The sequence below is a fragment of the Hylobates moloch genome, unplaced genomic scaffold, assembly GCF_009828535.3.
Source record: "Hylobates moloch isolate HMO894 unplaced genomic scaffold, HMol_V3 SCAFFOLD_14, whole genome shotgun sequence".
Classification (NCBI taxonomy): domain Eukaryota; kingdom Metazoa; phylum Chordata; class Mammalia; order Primates; family Hylobatidae; genus Hylobates; species Hylobates moloch.
The window spans coordinates 89,695,823-89,718,447 of record NW_026652289.1 but is presented as its reverse complement, the minus strand read 5'-3'; the positions used below and the strand labels follow the sequence as shown (position 1 = coordinate 89,718,447).

Here is a 22,625-nt window from a genome sequence, read left to right as displayed (position 1 = left end):
TTCAAGGTAGGGGAGGGAACTAGAGGCCCGAGTGACAGTTCCTGGGAAGGCAGTGGATATGTGAAGGGCATGGTAGTCACATCTCTAATTCTGGATTTCTTGATGGAAACTGTGCAGTTCTCAACAGAAAGATGGAGTCCTGTGCACTTGGGAGAATCTGGGCAAGTGATACTTGGGTGTCAGGGACTCTCATAGGCATCAATGCCCCCAGGCAGCAGGCTGTGGCCTACTGGGGTGCTTGTTGACCACCTATTCTGTGCCAGGCACAGTGCCAGGTGCAGAAGATACAGTGGTGTGCAAAGATACAGTCCCTCACTCTCTTGGAGCTTAGAGTCTAATGAGAGTTAGTAGCAGCCATTAGTCAAATAATGCCACTAATGAAGACAACATTACAAAGTGAAACATGTAACAAATTGACTCATCTAGACTTGGGGCATGATGGGTGCCATGGAGGAGAGTGGCTCTGGAGAGCTTACCTAACTAACTAGCTAAAGGAATGAAGAAGAAAGGTATTCCAAGTGAGGAAACTGCACATGAAAAGGCCTGTGCTCAGAACCCCAGAAAACACAAGTTTAGTGCACCTACAGCTCAGAGGAAAGAGGCAAGTGCCTGAGCTAAGAGTGGAGGCATGGAAGAGGTTGGAGACACAATCAGATTTCCATTTTGAAAGGTCCAGTGTATTTTCACAGGAGCCACTAAGAGGCTTGAACAGCCACAAGCAAGCATTCTGGTGGGTTCCAGGGTCCCAGCTACACCCGGCCCAAATGAAGGCAGTTGCGTGGTATAAATACTGCTGCCTTAACAGTACATTTGAGGGCCAGGCACCGTGGCTCACGCCTGTAATCCCAGCACTTTGAAAGGCTAAGGCGGGTGGATCACTTGAGGTTAGGAGTTCGAGACTAGCCTGGCCAACATGGTGAAACCCGTCTCTACTAAAAATACAAAAATTAGCCAAGCATGGTGGTGGGTACCTATGGTCCCAGCTACTTGGGAGGCTACTTGGGAGGGCAATAGGGTGAGACTCTGTCTCAAAAAAATAAAAAATAAAAATATATAAAAGAAAATAAGCCAGTTGCTGTGGCTCATGCCTGTAATCCCAGCACTTTGGGAGGCTGAGGTGGGTGGATCACGAGGTCAGGAGTCCAAGACCAGTCTGGCCAACACAGTGAAACCCCGTCTCTACTAAAAATACAAAAATTAGCCAGGCATGGTGGCAGGCACTTGTAATCCCAGCTTCTTGGGAGGCTGAGGTAGAGAACTGCTTGAACCCAGGAGGCGGAAGTTGCAGTGAGCCAAGATGGCGCCACTGCACTCCAGCCTGGGCAACAGAGTGAGACTCCGTCTCAAAATAAGTAAATAAATACATAAATAAATTTTTAAAAACAGTATATTGGGAAGTGAGGATTGATGAAACCAAGAGCCTAAGTCTCAGGCATCTGTGCTAGGAAAGGACATACTAACACGTGTAAATGATCTGGAGGACAGCCTATGCAATAAAACCTCTAACAACACTTCTACGCAGATAGGTCTAGATCAGGGGTCAGCAAGTGCTGGGCCAAATTGCGCCAGTGCCTGTTTTTGTACAGCCTGCAAACTAAGAATGGTTTTTACATTTTTAAGTGGTTGAAAAAAATGGAAAGAAAACTAATATTTTGTGACACATTAAAATTATATGAAAGTCACATCCCAGTTTCCATAAATAAAATTTTATTGGAACATGGCCATGCTCATTTGTTTATTCTCTCTTTGGCTGCTGCTACAACAGCAGAGTGACTGACACCTGAGGATTGCTGCAAAGCTAAAATTATTATTATTATTATTATTATTTTTGAGATAGAGTCTTGCTCTGTCGCCTAGGCTGGAGTGCAGAGGCGCGACCTCAGCTCACTGCAAGCTCCGTCTCCTGGGTTCACGCCATTCTCCTGCCTCAGCCTCCCAAGTAGCTGGGTCTACAGGTGCCTGCCACCATGCCCGCTAATTTTTTTTATTTTTAGTAGAGACGGGGTTTCACCATGTTAGCCAGGATGGTCTTGATCTCCTGACCTCGTGATCTGCCCTCCTCGGCCTCCCAAAGTGCTAGGATTACAGGCGTGAGCCACCACGCCCAGCCCAAAATTATTATTTTTTAAAAAGAACAAGACGCAGCATTATTCAAATACTGAATTATATTTTTTCCAAGTCTTCTTAATTTGTTTTGAAATGGATCATCTCTTGCCAAACAAAACTACAGAATACATCTTGTGTCTGTCACACATATGCCTACTCTCTGTTTTGCTAAGAAAGAGGTGTTTAATCCTCTTTTCTTTCCCACAGAGAAATGCAACAACTGCTACCATAAGAAGAGCTGCAGACCAATAGTGGTGGAAGTGAAATTATTTATTATCTGGCCTTTTACAGAAAAAGTTTGCCAATTCCTGAGCTAGATAATCAGAAGAGCCTATAAATCTGACCAGGTGATGTGACAATTGACAAACGAGCTCTCGTGGGAGCAAGTGCAAAATAAGGCACTTTGAGATAAAAATATCCAAACTATTTACAAAAGGAAGACAGGCCTATGAGCTTTGAGGTCATAACTCAGGACTAAACACAACTGGGAGGATTAAAGTTAGCTAGAGTAGTAGTACATGAATGTCCTCCCCTAAATTATAACAATCAGTACACAGTAGAGGGGGTTGGTTATCTGTGGGCCTCACCTGATGTGGGCCTGGGGAAAATTTTCCAGGAAAACTAGACTAGGATTTTGCACTTTCACTTAAAAATTACACATAGGAAGAGGCAGAGGTTGCAGTGACCCCAAATGATGCCACTGCACTCCAGCCTGGGTAGCAGAGCAAGACCCTGTCTCCAACCAACCAACCAACCCTTTTCTCCTTTCAAAACCTTTGTTCTAGGCTGGGTGTGGTGGCTCACGTCTGTAATCCCAGCACTTTGGAAGGCCGAGGCGGGTGGATCACTTGAGGTCAGGAGTTCAAGACCAGCCTGGCCAACATGGTGAAACCCCGTCTCTACAAAAATACAAAAATTAGCCAGGCATGATGGTGGGTGCCTGTAATCCCAGCTACTTGGGAGCCTGGAGCGGAAGAATCGCTTGAACCCGGGTGGCAGAAGTTGCAGTGAGCCAAGATCGTGCCATTGCACTCCAGCCTAGGTGACAGAGGGAGACTCTGTCTCAACAAACAAACAAAAACCTTTGTTCTAGCTCTAAGGTAACTTGCCTTCTCATATCACTGGTCCTGTGAAGCGGGCCATCCAGGGAAATGGCAAAGGTGTATCCCCCAGGATTATGATGATAACCACAACAGTAATCAACTCAGTCTCTCAGGGCAGTTGTTTAGCATGCATTAGCTTCCCCAGCCTGACCCACAGGTGTCATTTCCACACCTGCAAAGCTGCAGAACTGACCTGGGACCTTGATGGCTCTAGCAGGGTTCTGGCCATGGGGGCCCTGCCTGGATGTGGCTGGCCTCCCTCTGGCACAACTCTGACCTCTTCCATTTTCATGTAACAGGAGTCACATCCAGAGTTCCCTGAGGAGACATAACCCAGACCAGTGTGCTGCAGGGCCCAAAAGGAGCAAGGTGTCTTTCCCAAGTAAGATTCTCTCCCCATCCAGAAAAGACTCCGCCAATATCAGGGTCCCAGAACCTAGTCTAATGCCCAGGTAAATTAGTCCCAGTAAACTGAAAGTCCCATGTCCTGGGAACCCCCCTCAGTCCCAAGCAAACCAGGCTGGTCACTTGCCAGACAGGTTCCTCGTTTACAATAGGCCTTTTATCCTACTGTTCCCCAGGGCTCACCTGGGGCTGCTCCACAGTTTCTGCTGCCCCAAGCCCAGCATTCAGAATATTCAGAGCTGCTCCTTCTTAGGAAGAGGAGAGGACAGCATGGGCTGAGGGGGTCGATGGGGACAAGATTGGGATCAGAGAAGATCAGGAGACTAAGGAGAAGGGGTTCCCCAGGAGCCCCAGCTGTTAGAGAGTTGGATCTAAGGCCGGGCGCGGTGGCTCACGCTTGTAATCCCAGCACTTTGGGAGGCCGAGGCGGGCAGATCACGAGGTCAGGAGGTCGAGACCACGGTGAAACCCCGTCTCTACTAAAAATACAAAAAAAAAATTAGCCGGGCGTGGTGGCGGGCGCCTGTAGTCCCAGTTACTCGGAGAGGCTGAGGCAGGAGAATGGCGTGAACCCGGGAGGCGGAGCTTGCAGTGAGCCGAGATTGCACCACTGCACTCCAACCTGGGTGACAGAGCGAGACTCCGTCTCAAAAAAAAAAAAAAAGAGAGTTGGATCTAAAACTCCTGTCTTTAATGTTTGCTTGTGCTTCGGTTCATACAATGAGGATTAAACAGTTACCCGAATCAGGAAAGTTTTTCAGCATTTACATTGTTTAGGGATAAGGAAGAACTACTAAAGGGAAGGCTGCCTTAAATCCTATTGTAAATGAGCAGAATGTAAATTATTCAAATATAAATAACAAAGAGGAGGGTAAAACTTTGTTGGTCACTATAAAATAGCTGTAATAACTACAGTAATTTCTATCTAATTACCATGTGGCATAGGGATTATGAGACACTGCATCATGCATATCATACACCAAGCTCTTTGTGATAAGGGCAACAAATTCTGCTCCATTGTGTGTGCTCTTGTGGTCAGCTTAAAATCACTAAAGGTAAAATTTGGCTTAGACTTGGGATTTGCTTCGGGGAACACAGGCAGTTCAACAGCAGGTGAACTTGTTACATTTGATTCTGGGAGGACCAACATAAAGATACCTCAAAAAAAAATTAACGTCATCTTTATTTGTAAGGGAATTCTGGGAAAAGTTCAAAGTACTTTGCAGGTTTTAATCTAATTAATTCTCACAATAACCCCTCAAAGGAGTTTATACAATGGCCTTCATTGTTTGAAGCCACAAGTTACTAGAGGCCACAAAAAAGTCACTTTGTCTGCAGTTGCTTCTTTGTCCTGGCTTGATTCGTAAATGTTATAATGTTCTTTGAAATAGATATAGTATAAATATGAACTATGAGTGTATTAATAATCACTGATCTTATAAGACACATTGGTATCACCACTTAAAAAAATTCCTTAGAGGGTGGGGAGTGGGGAGGGATAGCATTAGGAGATATACCTAATGCTAAATGACGAGTTAATGGGTGCAGCACACCAACATGGCACATGGATACATATGTAACAAACCTGCACATTGTGCACATGTACCGTAAAACTTAAAAGTACAATTAAAAAAAAAAATTCCTTAGAAATGGCCTTACACTCCAGCTTAAAGAAATAGAAATTTCTTTAAGGAAGAATTTAAGGTTATGGATAAACTCTCTAAGATTAAAATATTTGCATATATTTGTCCACGAGTATTTACAGGCTTCCTGCTGCAAGTATGAGATCAGATGCTATGGCTGCAAAAACAGCTTAGGATAGGAATGAAGTAACAATGTGTGGTGGAGTTCTAAATAAGTTCTAAATAAGTCAGAATGCGTCATTAATAAACCAAAGACTGGGTTTAGCAATCCTAAGAAGAGACGAACGTAAGTGGAAAGTTCTTTCTTTTTTGAGACAGAGTCTTGTTCTGTCACCCAGGCTGGAGTGCAGTGGCGCGATCTTGGCTCACTGCAACCTACGCCTTCCAGGTTCAAGTGATTCTCATGCCTCAGCCTTCTGAGTAGCTGGAATTACAGGCGTGCACCACCACACCCGGCTAATTTTTGTATTTTAAGTAGAGATGGGGTTTCACCACATTGGTCAGGCTGATCTTGAATTCCTGGCCTCAAGTGATCTGTCTGCCTCGGCCTCCCAAAGTGCTGGAATTACAGGGGTGAGCCACCACCCATGACTGAGAATTCTTGATAATTAGCATTTGTCCATACCCTTGCTTTGTAGTTTAGTTCAGGTGGCATGGTCTTTAATGTCTCTTTCTGGTAAAGTGGTAAAGGAAGATGCTTTCACATACAAAATCTCATTTGATTCTTACAGTGTCCCAATGAAATAGGTAAGACAAACATTATTTTCCACATTTTACAGACAAGAAAATAAGCTGAACAATTATTAATATTACACTGCTAGGGGTCACAGTGAATGGATTACAAAATTAGAAGCTGAATCAGTTTCTCTGAGTTCTATTGTGGTGCTCCTGTCTATGATGAAACTCCCAATGTATTTCCAAGTTCAGCCTTCCACTCTCAACTTTAAGCTCCTCTAGCCCAGCCACCACCTCAGACTCTGGGGCTGGTATCCTAACTCCCAAAACCCCTTCTCATCTTGGACCTCCTATTCCTGCTAATTTCAGCCAGATATGCTTAGAGAAATCTATAGGAACATTTACTTTAAAACTAAGGGTCTCAGTTAGGCCGGGAGCGGTGGATCACGCCTGTAGTCCCAGCGCTTTGGGAGGCCAAGGCGGGCAGATCACCTGAGGTCAGGAGTTCGAGACCAGCCTAGCCAACATGGTGAAACCCCATCTCTACTAAAAATACAGAAATTAGCCGGGCATGATGGCACATGCCTGTAGTCTCAGCTACTTGGGAGGCTGAGGCAGGAGAATCGCTTGAACCCGGGAGGTGGAGGTTGCAGTGAGCCGAGATTGTACCATTGCATTCCAGCTCAGGCAACAAGAGCAAAACTCTGTCTCAAAACAAAACAAAACAAAAAACTAAGGGAAAGCAAAAAACAAAGCTACGAAACAATGAACTTGACTAAATTTCGGTTTTGGCTGGCAGGTTGGTTTGCCTTACAGGGTACGTGGGCTCTTGACCCTCTCTTTTATCTCCTCCCTGTCCAAAAGGGGGCCTTTGCCATCCTTGGGCAATTCTCTTATCTATTTTGGGTCCTTCTTCTCTTTCTCCTCCCTGAGAGGAGGTATTAAATTGAAACTCCAGCTACTCTGTCAGAGGCATTTAAACCAGAGCAACTCCATCTTGAATAGGGGCTGGGTAAAATAAGGCTGAGACATACCGGGTTTCATTCCCAGACAGTTAAGGCATTCTGAGTCACAGAATGACATAGGAGGTCGGCACAAGATACAGGTCATAAAGACCTTGCTGATAAAACAGGTTGCAGTAAAGAAGCTGGCCAAAACCCACCAAAACCAACATGGGGATGACAGTGACCTCTGGTCGTCCTCACTGCTACCCTCCCACCAGCATCATGACAGTTTACAAATGCCATGGCAACATCAGGAAGTTACCCTATATGGTCTAAAATGGAGAGGCATTGCCCGACATGGCAGCTCATGCCTGTAATCCCAGCTCTTTGGGAGGCTGAGGCAGGTGGATCAAATGAGGCCAGGTGTTCGAGACCAGCCTGGCCAACATGGTGAAACCCTGTCTCTACTAAAAATACAAAAATTAGCTGTCCTGAGTGACAGAATGAGACTCTGTCTAAAAAATAATAAATAATAAAAAGGTGAGGCATGAATAATCCACCCCTTGTTTAGCATATGATAAATAAATAACCATAAAAATGGGCAACCAGCAGCCCTGAGGGAGTCGCCTATGGAGTCGCCATTCTTTATTCCTTTACTTTCTTAATAAACTTGCTTTCACTTTACTGTATGAACTCATCTCAAATTATTTCTTGTATGAGATCCAAGAACCCTCTCTTGGGGTCTGGATCAGGACTCCTTTCTGGTAACAACTCATAGAAGGAATAAACTATTACACTCACTGTAGTTGTGTATCACATCACTAACCCTTGTTCCACGCATTCAACAACTTTCATCCCCTCCTGAAGAAGATAAGGGGACACATTCTAAAACATCCTGTAGGAAACTCCTACGGCCACATGTGCCAATAGAGATGCATTCTTGGGATGGGGAATATGCAGAATTTGAACCTCAACCAAGTAGCATCTTCTCGCATATTTCACTTTTAAAAAACTTTTCCACTTTCTTTTTGCTCATTTTCAATGGGGATTTCACAGGATGATGATGGAGTCTCAAGGTTCTTGCAAACCATTGATACATGAAACAGGGATCTCTCCTGACATGCTTCAGAGTCTAGATGCTTTTCTATAGAGCATTCCATTTTTGGGCAGAAAGAAACCGAGCAGATAGTGTGGGGTAACGGTTAAGAGATTGAGCTCAGAAACAAAGCTGATCCAAATTGAATTCTTGCTCTGTTTGCTAACTGCATGATCCTGACCAAGATACTTAACCTCCCTGAGACTCTATGTCTTCATCTGCATAAGAAATAACAGCTTGAGGCACATGTCCTCAGGACCTCCTGAGGCTGTGTCAAAAGTAAAAAAAAAAGGAAAATAAAAATAAAAAAAAAATAATAGCTGGCATTGATTGAACGCATACTGTGTGCTAGGAATTATGTGTGCTAAATTTTACATGCTTTACCGGCATTATTTAATCCGTAGTAAACCCTTGTGAAGTGGGTACTATTATTATATCCATTTTATATGTAAGAAAATTGAAGCATAAAGAGATTAAATAGTTTGCCAGAGACCATCCAACTACAAGTGGTGAGGCCAGGACTCAAACACAATCTGACTCCAAGATCCATGCTTTCAATCACTACCTTCATCACAGTGATGCGGTAATGATTAAATGAGCTAATGTAAGTCAGGGGCCCTCATAGTGCCTGGCACACAAGCCTTAAGTATCCTAGCTATGATATTATTTTCAGTAGGTTTTTTTGTTTGTTTTGTTTTTTTTAATGAGATGGAGTTTTGCTCTGTCACCTAGGCTAGAGTGCAATGGCACAATCTCAGCTCACTGCAACCTCTGCCTCCCAGGTTCAAGAGATTCTCCTGCCTCAGCCTCCCAAGTAGCTGGGATTACAGGCACCCACCACCACAGCCAGCTAATTTTTGTTGTTGTTGTTTGAGACGGAGTCTCACTCTGTTGTGCAGGCCGGAATGTAGTGGCACGATCTCGGCTCACTGCAACCTCTGCCTCCAGGATTCAAGCGATTCTCCTGCCTCAGCCTCCTGAGTACCTGGGATTACAGGCGTGCACCACCAAGATCTGATAATTTTTGTATTTTTAGTAGAGACGGTGCTTGACCATGTTGGTCAGGCTGGTCTCGAACTCCTGACCTCGTGATCGACCTGCCTCAGCCTTCCAAAGTGTTGGGATTACCGGCGTGAGCCACCAAACCCAGCCCTAATTTTTGTATTTTTAGTAGAGACAGGGGTTTCACTATGTTGGCCAGGCTGGTCTCAAACTCCTGACCTCAGGTGATCTGCCCACCTCAGCCTCCCAAAGTGCTGGGATTACAGGTGTAAGCCACAACACCCAGCCATTTTTTTCAAGAGATATCTGGACCAGAAAACAAATTTTGACATAGGAAATTTTGTGCCCATCCCTTTCAACTGCCCCAAGGTATGTGTCTTGCAATTCAGTTGACAGGCTTCTGCTATTGCCTAAATCTGCATATTATGAGTTGCCTGGTTGAGAGACTAGCTAAATGGTTGGCAACTTTTTCCATCTGCCATGCAAGAAGTTATTCAGGCTGGGCTTGGTGGCTCGTGCCTGTAATCCCAGCACTTGGGAGGCTGAGACAGGAGGATCACTTCAGCCCAGGAGTTCAAGATCAGCCTGGGCAATATAGTGAGACCCGCCCCCCTGCCCCATCTCACTAAAATAAAAAATAAATAAATTCTTCAGACTAGAAAAACGTATGAAGTCTCTTAAAAAAGAATGGCATACTGAGCAATAGCTAGCAAACAGAATTTCAGGCAGTACCGAGATTATACGTGTGCACTGTTTCAAAAGTTCATTTGTCTATTATTATAAACTCTGAGTGCGTAGAAATAAGGTTGCAAATTGTAGTTACATTCCAAGCCTATTTGCAGAAGTCTATGTATTTAGCCCATTTTGAAGGTCAATGATAGAAATCATGCCACTAGTCTGAGAGCAGGCTGAGGAACAAGAGCCCATGTGATAAAGGAATAAGAAAAGTGTCTTTCCTGGTATGCAGGAAAATTGATACATAATATATTAGTTATCTATAGCTGTGTAACGAAGTATCCCAAAACTTGCCATCTTAAAACAAACATTTCTTATCTCACACAGTCTCTGTGGGTCATCTGAGAATGGCTTAGCTGGGTGGTTCTGGCTCTGGATTTCTCCAGGTTTTAGTTAGCACTGCCCAGTCTATAGTTATCTGAAGGCTTAGCTGGGACTAGAGCGTCCATTTCCAAAATGGTTCACTCACATGGCTGTTGGCAAGAGGCCTCACTTCCTCATCACACAGGCCTTTCCACAGGGCCACTTGAGTTCCTCATGGCACAGTAGCTGGCTCCTCCTAGTGCAAGTGATCCAAGTGTGAGGATGAGGAGGCAGCTGCAATACCTTTTATGACCTAGTCTTATAAGTCACACAGAGTCACTTCTGCCATATTCATTATAGGCCACAGGCAACTCATTTAGTGCAGTCCACGCTCAACAGGAAGGAAATTAAGCTCCACCTCTTGATGAGTAGAGTATCACAGAATTTGTGGATATACTTTAAAATCACCATATAGTTTTTGTTGTCCTCCCATCACTTTCTCCAGGTACCCAGTGAGAAAAATAATAAAAACAAACTGGGATGCAGAACTGCAGCCCTATTCAACAAAGCTTGCTGTAAGTACCCAAAACAATCCACGCTCTTGCCTTAACTTTTCTTAAAAACATTTATCCACTTTCTTTAAATAGAATCTTGTTTGAAGGATTTATACTAAAGAGAAAATGATCACACTCCTAAAATATTTTCTTTATCCATTTGTATCTCTCATTAGTAGAATTTCAGACAGTAAAACAAAGTGAAATTCAAAACAATTACAAAAAAACCTACTCCCAAACCAGGTGCATTCAAATATTTGGAGTTAGGAAAGCAACCCCCAGCAAGATCTCTCCTTTCAGCGGATTATTACCAGAGTGCCCTGGTTAACTGGGAAATAGTTTTCCCTTCCTGGTCTAGGGAACGTGGAATCTCTGATCTGGGTTTCCCTACCTTGATTCTCGTGGCTGCAGCTCTGTAGAAATATGATGGGCATTTAAATCCGAGGAGTCATATTTAAAGGAGTTGATTTCTTGCATCTGAGGCATACAAGATTCTAAAGTGCCATTTCAATCTTCAGAGGAAAATGATGTTTCATGTGACTTTTTATTGTATTTTTTGTAACTTGAAATTTGGTAATACATGTAGACTGTTATAAAAATACAACATTCATAAACGCTGGATAGGCCGGGCGCGGTGGCTCACGCCTGTAATCCCAGCACTTTGGGAGGCCGAGGTGGGCAGATCACGAGGTCAGGAAATCGAGACCATCCTGGCTAACACGGTGAAACCCCGTCTCTACTAAAAATATAAAAAATTAGCCGGGCGTGGCGGTGTGCGACTGTAGTCCCAGCTGCTGGGGAGGCTGAGGCAGGAGAATAGCGTGACCCCGGGAGGCGGAGATTGCAGTGAGCCAAGATTGCGCCACTGCACTCCAGCCTGGGCAACAGAGTGAGACTCGGTCTCAAAAAAAAAAACAAAAAAAACAACGCTGGATAGGCCGGGCGCGGTGGCTCACGCCTTGTAATCTCAGCACTTTGGGAGGCCGAGGCGGGCGGATCACGAGGTCAGGAAATCGAGACCATCCTGGCTAACACGGTGAAACCCCGTCTCTACTAAAAATACAAAAAATTAGCCGGGCGTGGTGGTGGGCGCCTGTAGTCCCAGCTACTCTGGAGGCTGAGGCAGGAGAATGGCGTGAACCCGGGAGGCGGAGCTTGCAGTGAGCCGAGATTGCACCACTGCACTCCAGCCTGGGGGACAGAGAAAGACTCCGTCTCAAAAAAAAACAAAAAAAAACGCTGGATAAAAAGGAGTTTGCCCTACAATTCAACTCAAGTAGAAGCTAGGGACTGGACCTTTAAGATGAGCTCTCCTGACAATGTTGTTGTTTTTAACCTAATTTGACTCAATCCAATTTGAGAATATGATGAAAGCTAAAAGGCTTATCCCAGAAAATATACACGTCCTCAAAATTTTGCACATAAGTTTAAGGCCTCCCAAACTCCCTAAAACCCACTCAGAAAATCTAGATTAAGAATCTCTAAAACAGCCAGGTGTGGTAGCTTATGCCTGTAATCCCAGCACTTTGGGAGGCTGAAGTGGGTGGATCACTTGAGGCCAGGAGTTTGAGATCGGCCTGGCCAACATAGCGAAACCTCGTCCCTACTAAAAATAGAACAATTAGGCTGGGCGCAGTGGCTCACGCCTGTAATCCCAGCACATTGGGAGGCCGAGGCGGGTGGATCACCTGAGGTCAGGAGTTCGAGACCAGCCTGGCCAATATGATGAAACACCATCTCTACTAAAAATACAAAAAATTAGCTGGGGGTGGTGGCAGGCGCCTGTAATCTCAGGTACCCAGGAGGCTGAGGCAGAAGAATTGCTTGAACCCTGGAGGCAGAGGTTGCAGTGAGCAGAGATCGTACCACTGCACTCCAGCCTGGGCAACAAGCGCAAAACTCCGTCTCAAAAAATAATAATAATAAATAATAATAATAAAAATAGAAAAATTAGCCAGGCATGGTGGTGCTTGCCTGTAATCACAGTTACTTGGGTGGCTGAGGCATGAGAATTGTTTGAACCAGGTAGGCAGAGGATGCAGTGAGCCGAGATCACACTACTGCACTCCAGCCTGAGTGACAGAGCAAGACCCTGTCTCAAACAAAAATAAAAATAAAAAACTCTAAGGCTTTGCTAGGGGTGCATATTGCCATTCCATTGTGATATCATAATTTAGGTTTAAATCAGAAGCTACTACAGAATTTAAATATTGGCTGGGCGTGGTGGCTCACACCTGTAATCCCGGCACTTATGGGAGGTTGAGGCAGGAGGATCATTTAAGCCCAGGAGTTCAAGGCCTGCCTGGGCAACATGGCAAAAACCCATCTCTACAAGGAAAAAAATACAAAAATTAGCCAGGCATGATGACAAGCACCTATGGTCCCAGCTAGTCAAAAGGCTGAGGCAGGAGGATAGATTGAGCCCAGGAGGTCAAGGCTGCAGTGAGCCAAGATTGCACCGCTGTGCCCCAGCCTTGGCAACAGAATGAGACCCTGTCTCAAAAAAACAAAAAACAAAAAACCCACAATTATTTCTTCTTTCTCTTTTTTTGGTTTTGTTTCATTTTGGTTTTTAAAGATGGGGTCTCCGTCTGTTACCCAGGCTGGAGTACAGTGGCACAATCATAGCTCACTGCAACCACCAATTCCTTGGAGGCTTTTAAAAAAATTTTTGGAGAGAAGGGGTCTCAATATGTTGCCCATGCTGGTCTTGAACTTCTGACCTCAAGAGATCCTCTCCCTTTGGCTTCCCAAAGTGTTGAGATTACAGGTGTGAGCTACTGCATCTGGCTGTTTTTTGTTTTTTTGTTAAACAGACCCAAAAGCCAAAAGGACACCTCTATAGGCATACCTTGTTTTATTGTGCTTCACATTCTCACACTTCTCAGATATTGCCAGTTTTGCAAATTGAAGGTTTATGGCAACCCTGGGTCAAGCAAATCTGTCGCCGTCATTTTTCCAATAGCCTGGGCTCACTTAATGTCTCTGTGTCACATTTTGGTAATTCTCTTAATATTTCAAATCTTGTCATTATTATTATATCTGATATGCTGATCTGTGATCAGTGATCTTTGATATTACTATTGTAATTATTTGGGGGCATCACGAACCTTGTCCATATAAGATGACAAACTCAAGTGATAAATATGGTATGTGTTTTGACTGCTCCATTGACCAGCCGTCCCCCTTCACTCTCTCCTTGGCCCTCCCAATTCCGAGACACAATATTAAAATTGGGTCAGTTAATAACCCTACGATGACCTCTAAGTGTTTAAGTGAAAGGAAGAGTTGTATATCTCTCACTTTAAATCAAAAGCTAGAAATTATTAACCGTAGTGAGAAAGGGATATGGAAAGCTGAGATAAGGATGGGCATGGTGGCTCACGCCTATAATCCTAACACTCTGGGAGGCTGAGGTGGGAGAATTGCCTGAGCCCGAGCAGTAGAGGCTTCAGTGAGCTATGACTGTGCCTCTGCACTCCAAAAAAAGGAAAGAAGGAAGGAAGGACGAAAAGAAGGAAGGAAAGGAAGAAGGAGGGAAGGAAGGAATGAAGGAAGGAAGGAAGGAAGAAGGAAGTAAGGAAGGAAGGAAGGAAGGAGGGAGGGAGGGAGGCAAGGAAGGAAGGAAAGGGAAAGGAGGGGAAGGGGAAGGGGGGGAAAGGTAAGGGAGGGAAGGGAAGGAAGGAAAGAAAAAAGAAAGAAAGCTGACATAGGCTGAAAGCTATGCCTTTTCTTTTTTCTTTTTTCTTTTTTTTTTTTTTTTGAGACGGAGTCTTGCTCTGTCATCCAGGCTGGAGTATAATGGTGCGAGGCTCACTGCAATCTCTGCCTCCCGGGTTCAAGCGATTCTCCTGCCTCAGCCTCCCGAGCAGCTGGGAGCTACTCGGCATATACTACCACACCCAGCTAATTTTTGTATTTTTAGTAGAGACAGGGTTTCACCATGTTGACCAGGCTGGTCTCGAACTTCTGACCTCAGGTGATCCACCTGCCTCAGCCTTCCAAAGTGTTGGGATTACAGGCATGAGCCACCACGCCCTGCACTATGCCTTTTCTTACCCAGGTTGTGAATGCAAATGAAAAGTTCTTTTTTATTGTTTGGGTTGGTTTGTTTGTTTTAAACTTTTATCGCCTGACTCTGGGAAATGGAAAAGCTCTTGAAGGAAATTAGAAATGCCCAGACCAGCCTGGGCAATATAGACCCTGTCTCTATTTAAAAATAAATAAATAAAATAATTGTTTTAACAAAAAAAAGAAAAGTTTGAAGCTAGCAGAGGTTGGTTCATGAGGTTTAAGGAAAAAAGCAATCTCCATAACATAAAAGTACAAGAAGCAGCGGCAAATGCTGATGGAGAAACTGCAACAAGTTGTCCACAAGGTGTAGCTAAGATCACGAAAGGTGACTACAACAAACAACAGATTTTCAATACAGGGGAAACAGCTTTCTATTGGAAGATTCCACCTAGGGCTTTCATAGTTAGAGAGAAGTTGATGTCTGGCTTCAAAGCTTCAAAGGACAAACTTACTCTCTTGCTAGAGGCTAATGCAGTCCGTAGCTTTAAGTTAAGGCCAATGCTCATTTACCATTCTGAAAATTCTAGGGCCCTGAGGAATTATTCTAAACCCACTCTACCTGTGCTCTATAAATGGAACAAAACCTGGGTGACTGGCCGGGCGTGGTGGCTCACGCCTGTAATCCCAGCACTTTGGAAGGTCGATGCAGGCGGATCACCTGAGGTCGGGAGTTCGAGACTAGTCTGGCCAACATGGTGAAACCCCGTCTCTACTAAAGATACAAAATTAGCCGGGCGTGGTGGCACATGCCTGTAATCCCAGCTACTTGGGAGGCTGAGGCAGAAGAATCGTTTGAACCCGGGAGGCAGAGGTTGCAGTGAGCCGAGATTGCGCCATTGCACTCCAGCCTGGGCAACAAGAGTGAAACACCATCTAAAAAAAAAAATACATGAATAAAAGAACCTTTCCTAAGGCTACAGCTGCCATTGATTCCTCTGATGGACCTAGGTAAAGTAAATTGAAAAACTTCTGGAAAGGATTCAGCATTCCAGATGCCATTAAGAACATTCGTGATTCATGGGAGGTCAAAATATCAACATTAACAGGATTTTGGAAGAAGTGGATTCTAACCCTAATGGATGATTTTGAGGGATTCAAGACTTTAATGGAGGAAGTAACTGTAGATGTGGTGGAAATAGCAAGAGAACTAGTAGAACCTGAAGATGTGACTGAATTGCTGCAATCTCATAAAATTTAAACAGATGAGGAGTTGCTTCTTATAGATAAGCAAGGAGAGTGGTTTCTTGAGATAGAATCTACTCCTTGTGAAGATGCTGTGGATACTGTTGAAATGGCAACAAAGGATTTGAATATTCCATAAACAGTTGATAAAGCAGAGGCAGGGCTTGAGAAAACTGGATTGACTCCAAGTTTGAAAGGTCCACTGTGGGTAGAGTATTATCAACCAGCATCACACACCATCAAGAACTCTTTCATGAAAACAACAATCAATGTAGCAAATGTCATTGTTGTCTTATTTTAAGGAATTGCCACAGCCACCCCAAACTTCAGCAGCCACCATCCAGATCAGTCAACAGACATCAACACGGAGCAAAGACCCTCCAACTAGCAAAGAATATGACTTGCTAAAAGCCTAGATGATTGATGGCTTTTTTTTTTTTTTTTTTTTCTGAGACGAAGTTTTGCTCTTGTTGCCCAGGCTGGAGCGTAATGACGTGATCTCGGCTCACCACAACCTTCGCCACCCGGGTTCAAGCGATTCTCCTGCCTCAGCCTCCCTAGTAGCTGGGATTACAGGCATGCGCCACCATGCCTGGCTAATTTTGTATTTTTAGTAGAGACAGGGTTTCTCTATTTTGGTCAAGCTGGTCTTGAACTCCCAACCTCAGGTGATCTGGTGCCTCGGCCTCCCAAAGGGCCGGGATTACAGGCATGAGCCACCACGCCCAGCCGATTGTTAGCATTTTTTAGCAGTCATGTATTTTATTTACTTGTTTATTTATAGAGACAGGGTCTCACTCTATCGCCAGGCTGGGGTGCGGAGGCACAATCATAGCTCACTAATCTCGAACTTCTGGGCTCAAGCGACCCTCCTTCCTCAGAGCAATTAACAAATGTATAGGCCGGGCGCGGTGGCTCACGCTTGTAATCCCAGCACTTTGGGAGGCCGAGGCGGGCGGATCACGAGGTCAGGAGATCGAGACCATGGTGAAACCCCGTGTCTACTAAAAATACAAAAAAAAATTAGCCGGGCGTGGTGGCGGGCGCCTATAGTTCCAGCTACTCGGAGAGGCTGAGGCAGGAGAATGGCGTGAACCCTGGAGGCGGAGCTTGCAGTGAGCCGAGATTGCGCCACTGCACTCCAGCCTGGGTGACAGAGCGAGACTCTGTCTCAAAACAAAAAAAAAAAACAAAAAAAAACACAAATGTATGTATACTTTTTCCTCCCACTCTCCCAATATTTTAAATTAAGGTATGCACACTGTTTTAGACATAACGCTATTACACACTTAATAGACTACATTACAAACATGACTGTATTTGCACTGGGACATGAAACATTTGTGAGACCTCACTTTGTCATATTGCAGTGGTCTGGAACCAAATTCGCAGTATCTCCAAGGTATGCCTGTACTAGATTTTCTGTGCTTGAGTTTAGTCCATATCGCAAATACCTTGGAGGCAAAAGGAATACGGCAGAGAACACAGAGGACAATACATATTTGCTGAAAAACAGTAGGACACAGAACTGCTGACGACGACAGCCTTGCCCTCTCCAGTTGACTGCAGCAAATGTTGCCAATTTGTCAGAGACAAGCAATTCGAGGAGAGAAAAGCTGCTTGCCTTTCCAGTTAGCAAGAAAAGTGCAGGGTTTGTCTTCTGCCGAGCACCCGCAACCCAGATCCCGACCCGAGATTCCTGAGACACACTTTTGGTGGAGGGAACTCCTAGCAGCAACGCCCAGTCCCCAGCGTGACCCTCCGACCGCACTTGCCTCCCAGCCTGGGAAGGTGGAAGGGGCCGCCCAGAGTCCCCTCAGTTGGCCAGTGAGTGACCCCTGGGCGGAGGCGGCGCGGGGGCCCCCAAGCCAGCCTCGGGGCGAGGGGCGGGGCGGGCGCCCCAGCCCTGCGCGCCAGGCCTGCGTGTCCTCGCGCCGACCCCTCCCTCGCGCGCCTCGCCCGGCGCACGCGCGTGGCCTCGCGCAAGGCGGGGAGAGGCGGCGGCTGTGGGCGTCCGGCCCCGAACCTGTCAGACTTGGGGAGCTGGCCTCCAGCGGCGGGCGCAGCGGACGCGAGCACGACCCCGCTCTCCCGTGGCCCCGGGTGGAGCAGCGCAAGCCGGCCTCGCTGAGCCGGCCGGGGGCGGGGAGATGAGCTGCGGCCCCGCGGCAGCGCCCCAGGTATTAAATAGATGTGCCGCCCTCTCGCGGAGCCCCGGCGGAGCCTCGGGGCCGGCCCTGCGACCCGCCGCCAGCGGCTTTGGAACTTGAGGACAGGGTTGGGCGCCTTTAATTTATAACGTGTTTCGTTTTCCACAGGATGGGGAGGGACGCGCGGCACTGCCCTCGAGAGCTGGCGCTCCGGTGAAGTAGGCGCCGCCGGCTGTCCGCCTCCCGCAATCCGTTCCGCACCGCGGTCGCTCAGCCTCTGCCATGGCCGGCTCTGGCGCGTGGAAGCGCCTCAAATCTCTGCTAAGGAAGGATGATGCGCCGCTGTTTTTAAATGACACCAGCGCCTTTGACTTCTCGGATGAGGCGGGGGACGAGGGGCTTTCTCGGTTCAACAAACTTCGAGTTGTGGTGGCCGATGACGGTTCCGAAGCCCCGGAAAGGCCTGTTAACGGGGCGCACCCGACCCTCCAGGCCGACGATGATTCCTTACTGGACCAAGACTTACCTTTGACCAACAGTCAGCTGAGTTTGAAGGTGGACTCCTGTGACAACTGCAGCAAACAGAGAGAGATACTGAAGCAGAGAAAGGTGAAAACCAGGTTGACCATTGCTGCCGTTCTTTACTTGCTTTTCATGATTGGAGAACTTGTAGGTGAGTTGTGTTGCCAACTCACTTTCCGTTTACCTTTCCTCGAGAGTCTTTGTCAAGCTGTAGTTACACAGGCTTTGAGGTTTAACCCATCTTTTCAGGAAGTTTGTATTTATCAAGACACTGATCTCATGTGAAAAGGCCACACGGTTCCAAAGTGCAGCTCAATCTAAGTACAACATAAACTCCCCGAGATAACTTTGACTTTCTCTTCTAGTTGTTCAAACACTGTCATCTACCGTAAAGTTAAGGACGTTATCTTCATTGTATGTCATGTAACTTCCTCTTTTTACAAAGTTCTGGTAAAATATCAGGTTAATTTTCGCAACGTTTAAAATAGTAAATGATCGTAAATAACTTAAGATCATAGAATTTTACAGTACGAAGGGACCTTACTGAACACCTGCTCCACCTCCTTTTTTTTTTTTTTTCTTGTAAGGATTTCCAGGGCGCAAACCGGTGAAATAAGTCGTGAGGGCCACTTAGGGAGTTAATGGAAGAGCCACATCTACAGTCCCAGCATTTTTTCCTCTACATTTGACCTAAGTGGTTTCTTTTATACGATTTCCTTTTGTATTTATAGCCAAGAGATTTGCAAAATTAATTAGCAGCTAACATGAAATTTTTGCCTTGTAAGAAGGGCCTGAAATGAACCAGAGGACTCCGCCAAAGTTCTCTGAGCCTGGTTTTCTTGTTCATTTTTTAATTATACGAACAATCTGTTCTCAATATAAGATACATTCTTAGTTTAGAGGTTATTTTCAGTCACGTCAGTATAACTACTAACTTCTCAGTGACAGTTTACAAAGTGACATTAAAGCAGGGAGATGATTCTCACACGTTATCTCTTAAATGATGAACCATGACAAAAACAGGTGGCAGTCTAGATTTAAGATGCTTGACTGGAGGGTTCTATGTGGGAAAAATTATATACATTTCCTACCTTCTTTTTTAACACTCCTCCCCAGGGCTTGCTTCAGCCATGCTGGTCTTCTTTTTCCTCCTACAACTCACAAAGCTCTTTTTGCCTCTAAGGTGTTCAAAGTGGCTGATCCTTCTATCTCAGTGGCTTTCAAATATTTTTTGACCTCACTATAGTAAGAATACACTTCACATTGTGACTCATTTAGGCATGCATGTGTACATATGTATGAGAATATACACAGGTCACATGTGTATAAATATACGTATAACTGAAACAAAAATTTTCCTTCGTGTGATGTATCCTAAGTTTTTCAATTGTGGTCTCAGCTCACTAAATCGATTTCATGTGTCCACTGCAGTAGGTCAGGGCCTTAGTTTGAAAAACACTGCTTTACATAGACTGCCTTTCCCAAATCTTTTCTTGGCCAGTTTCTTGTCATTTGTGTCTTATTTAAAAAGACACCCCGGACAGGTGCAGTGGCTCACGCCTTTAATCCCAGCACTTTGGGAGGCCAAGGTGGGTGGATCACCTGAGGTCAGGAGTTTGAGACCACCCTGGCCAACATGATGAAACCTTGTCTCTACTAAAAAAAAAAAAAATACAAACATTAGCCGGACGTTGTGGCAGGCACCTGTAATCGCAGCTACTTGGGAGGCTAAAGCAGGAGAATCGCTTGAACCCGGGAGGCGGAAGTTGTGGTGAGCCGAGATCGCGCCACTGCACTCCAGCCTGGGCAACACAGTGAGACTCCGTCTCAAAAAACTAACTAAATAAAATAATAAATAAATAGAAAATAAAAAAACCACACCTTTGAGAGACCTTTTCTGACTGACTAAAGTAAATCTCTTTTGTCCCCTGTTCCCTCTCCAACTTTCAAAGTCCTCAGCATCTGAGATATCTTATTTATTTACTCATTTAATATTACCTGTCTGTTTCCACTGAAATACAGGCTGAATTCCTAGCACCTAGAACAGTGACTGGCACAAAGTAGATACTCAATAAACTTGTTGAATTAATTCATTTTTATTCTGTTAGATAATTATAAATGCTTAAGCTGTAAAGAAATTAAAAGACAGGAGACAAGCTGTGCCCCAGATAAAGCACCATGGTCTCAGCAGACAGAGATTCGGTGACTTGCCCAAACTAACACAACTAGAATATCGAGTCATTCAGATTTAATGATTTTTGAAGTTAACATTGAATATTTGAAGTTAAAATAAAAATCACAGCATCCCCCCTTAAAATGATTAATAATTCAGAGTTTATTTCACCTAAGTAAAAATCATTAAGATATAATTGTCTTGACTTCTCACTTCTGAAATCTGTTATTTGGTAAATGTTGTTTTATGAAAGCCACAGTAAGTATTTCCTTTCAAATACTGACTTTATTCTCAAATGTGGAAATATTTTGTTAAACAATACAGAGATGATAGTAGTACTTAGGGTAAGCATTAACAATATTATTCAAAATGTTATATAGAGTTCAACTGTATACAATAGAGCATTTATTAAAGTATGTCCAAAGCGCTTATAAATAAAGCATCTTCGAGGCAGGCGTATCACTTGAGGTTAGCAGGAAAGCAGACTGGCCAACATGGTGAAACCCCCTCTCTACTGAAAATACAAAAAAATTAGCCAGGCGTCATGGCGCGCCTGTAGTCCCAGCTACTGGGGAGGCTGAGACACAAGAATCGCTTGAACCTGGGAGGTGGAGGTTGCAGTGAGCCAAGATTGCACCACTGCACTCCAGCCTGGGTGACAGAGTGGGACTGTCTCAAAAAAACAAAGAAAGAAAAAGAAATAAAGCATCTTATGTAGGAAGTATGGAGAAATAAAAAATGAAGCAATTTGGCCAGGCGCGGTGGCTCACACCTGTAATCCTAGCACTTTTGGGAGGCCAAGGCGGGCGGATCACTTGAGGTCAGGAGTTTGAGAGCAGCCTGGCCAACATGGTGAAACCCCATCTCTACTAAAAATACAAAAATTAGCCAGAAATCGCTTTAACCCGGGAGGCAGAGGTTGCAGTGAGCTGAGATCATGCCACTGCAGTCCAGCCGGGGCAACAGAGTGAGACTACATTAAATAAAATATATATATATAAAAAAAGAAGCAATTTGGCCAGGTGTAGGAAGTATCTTATGTAGGAAGTATGGAGTAATAAAAAATGAAGCAATTTGGCTGGGTGCGGTGGCTCATGCCTATAATCCCAGCACGTTGGGAGGCCGAGGATCGCTTGAGCTCAGGAGTTCAAGACCAGCCTGGCAACATGATGAAACCCCCTCTCTACCAAAAAAAAAAACAAAAACTCAGCCTGACTTGGTGGTGCGTGTCTGTGGTCCTGGCTCCTCCAGAGGCTGAAGTGGCAGGATCGGTTGAGCCTAGGGGGTGGAGGTTGCAGTGAGCTGAGATCCGGCTACTGTACTCCACCCCAGGTGACAGAGTGAGACTCTGTCTCAAAAAGAAGGAAAAAAAATGAAGTAATTAAATGATCGGAGATAGACTTGGTTGGCTTTACCACTTACCTTGCTCTGAGACCTTCATCAAGGTCCATTCTTTTCTCTTCTCTTTGGAAGTGTATTTTGAGTACTTACACTATGTGCCAGGCACTGTGCTACATGTTCTGAATATACAATGGAGAACAAAACTATTATGATCCCTACTATCTGGAGAATTTAATGGAAGAGACAAACATTAAACACGTAAGTAAATTTAAAATTTAGATGGTCCTAAGTGCTAGGAAGAAAAAGAACAAGGTACTATAAGACATGGTAACCAGTAGGACATAGTTTATGCATGGACCAGGTACATTTAAGCCAAAAAAAAAAAGAAGAGTAGGAGTTACCCAAACAGAGTGAGGGAGTTTTCCAAGAGAAGAGAACAGCATGTACCAAGGTCCTAAAGCCTTCAGTTCTTCAAAAGGAATTAGAAAGAAGGCCAGTTTGGCTTCAGTGTGTAACCATGAGGGAAAGAGGCAGGAGGAAGAGATCAGGCAGGTCCTGGTAGGCCATGTTAGATGAGTGTCGTTTTTATTTTAAGTGCAATGGAAAGCCAGATAAGG

The 22,625-nt window shown here is 44.8% G+C and overlaps 2 protein-coding genes and 1 non-coding gene across 7 annotated transcripts in view; 1 reads left to right on the top strand and 2 right to left on the bottom strand.

Moving 5' to 3' along the window:
- Positions 1 to 10,237, bottom strand: part of BLOC1S6 (biogenesis of lysosomal organelles complex 1 subunit 6) — a 76,472-nt gene extending 66,235 nt beyond the window's left edge. Inside the window, exon 1 of the mRNA XM_058427495.1 lies at positions 10,179 to 10,237. The gene's annotated coding sequence lies outside the window, so the exon portion shown is untranslated. The remainder of the gene's footprint in view (positions 1 to 10,178) is intronic.
- LOC116482790 (small nucleolar RNA SNORA41) lies at positions 2,239 to 2,366 on the bottom strand. The gene has a single exon (XR_004252055.1). It is a non-coding gene; the product is annotated as a small nucleolar RNA SNORA41 (small nucleolar RNA).
- A 227-nt stretch (positions 10,238 to 10,464) lies between the features above and the next one.
- SLC30A4 (solute carrier family 30 member 4) overlaps positions 10,465 to 22,625 on the top strand; it is a 53,144-nt gene continuing 40,983 nt past the window's right edge. For 2 of the 5 annotated variants that reach the window (XM_032175287.2, XM_058427714.1), the window contains exons 1-2: positions 17,830 to 18,002; positions 18,141 to 18,645. In XM_032175287.2, the coding sequence (XP_032031178.1) occupies positions 18,255 to 18,645 (391 nt within the window). In that variant the 5' untranslated portion in view covers positions 17,830 to 18,002; positions 18,141 to 18,254. Of the gene's footprint in view, positions 10,588 to 17,829; positions 18,003 to 18,140; positions 18,646 to 22,625 lie in introns of those variants that run through there. The other 3 variants (XM_032175288.2, XM_058427715.1, XM_058427712.1) reach the window with 2 other exon arrangements.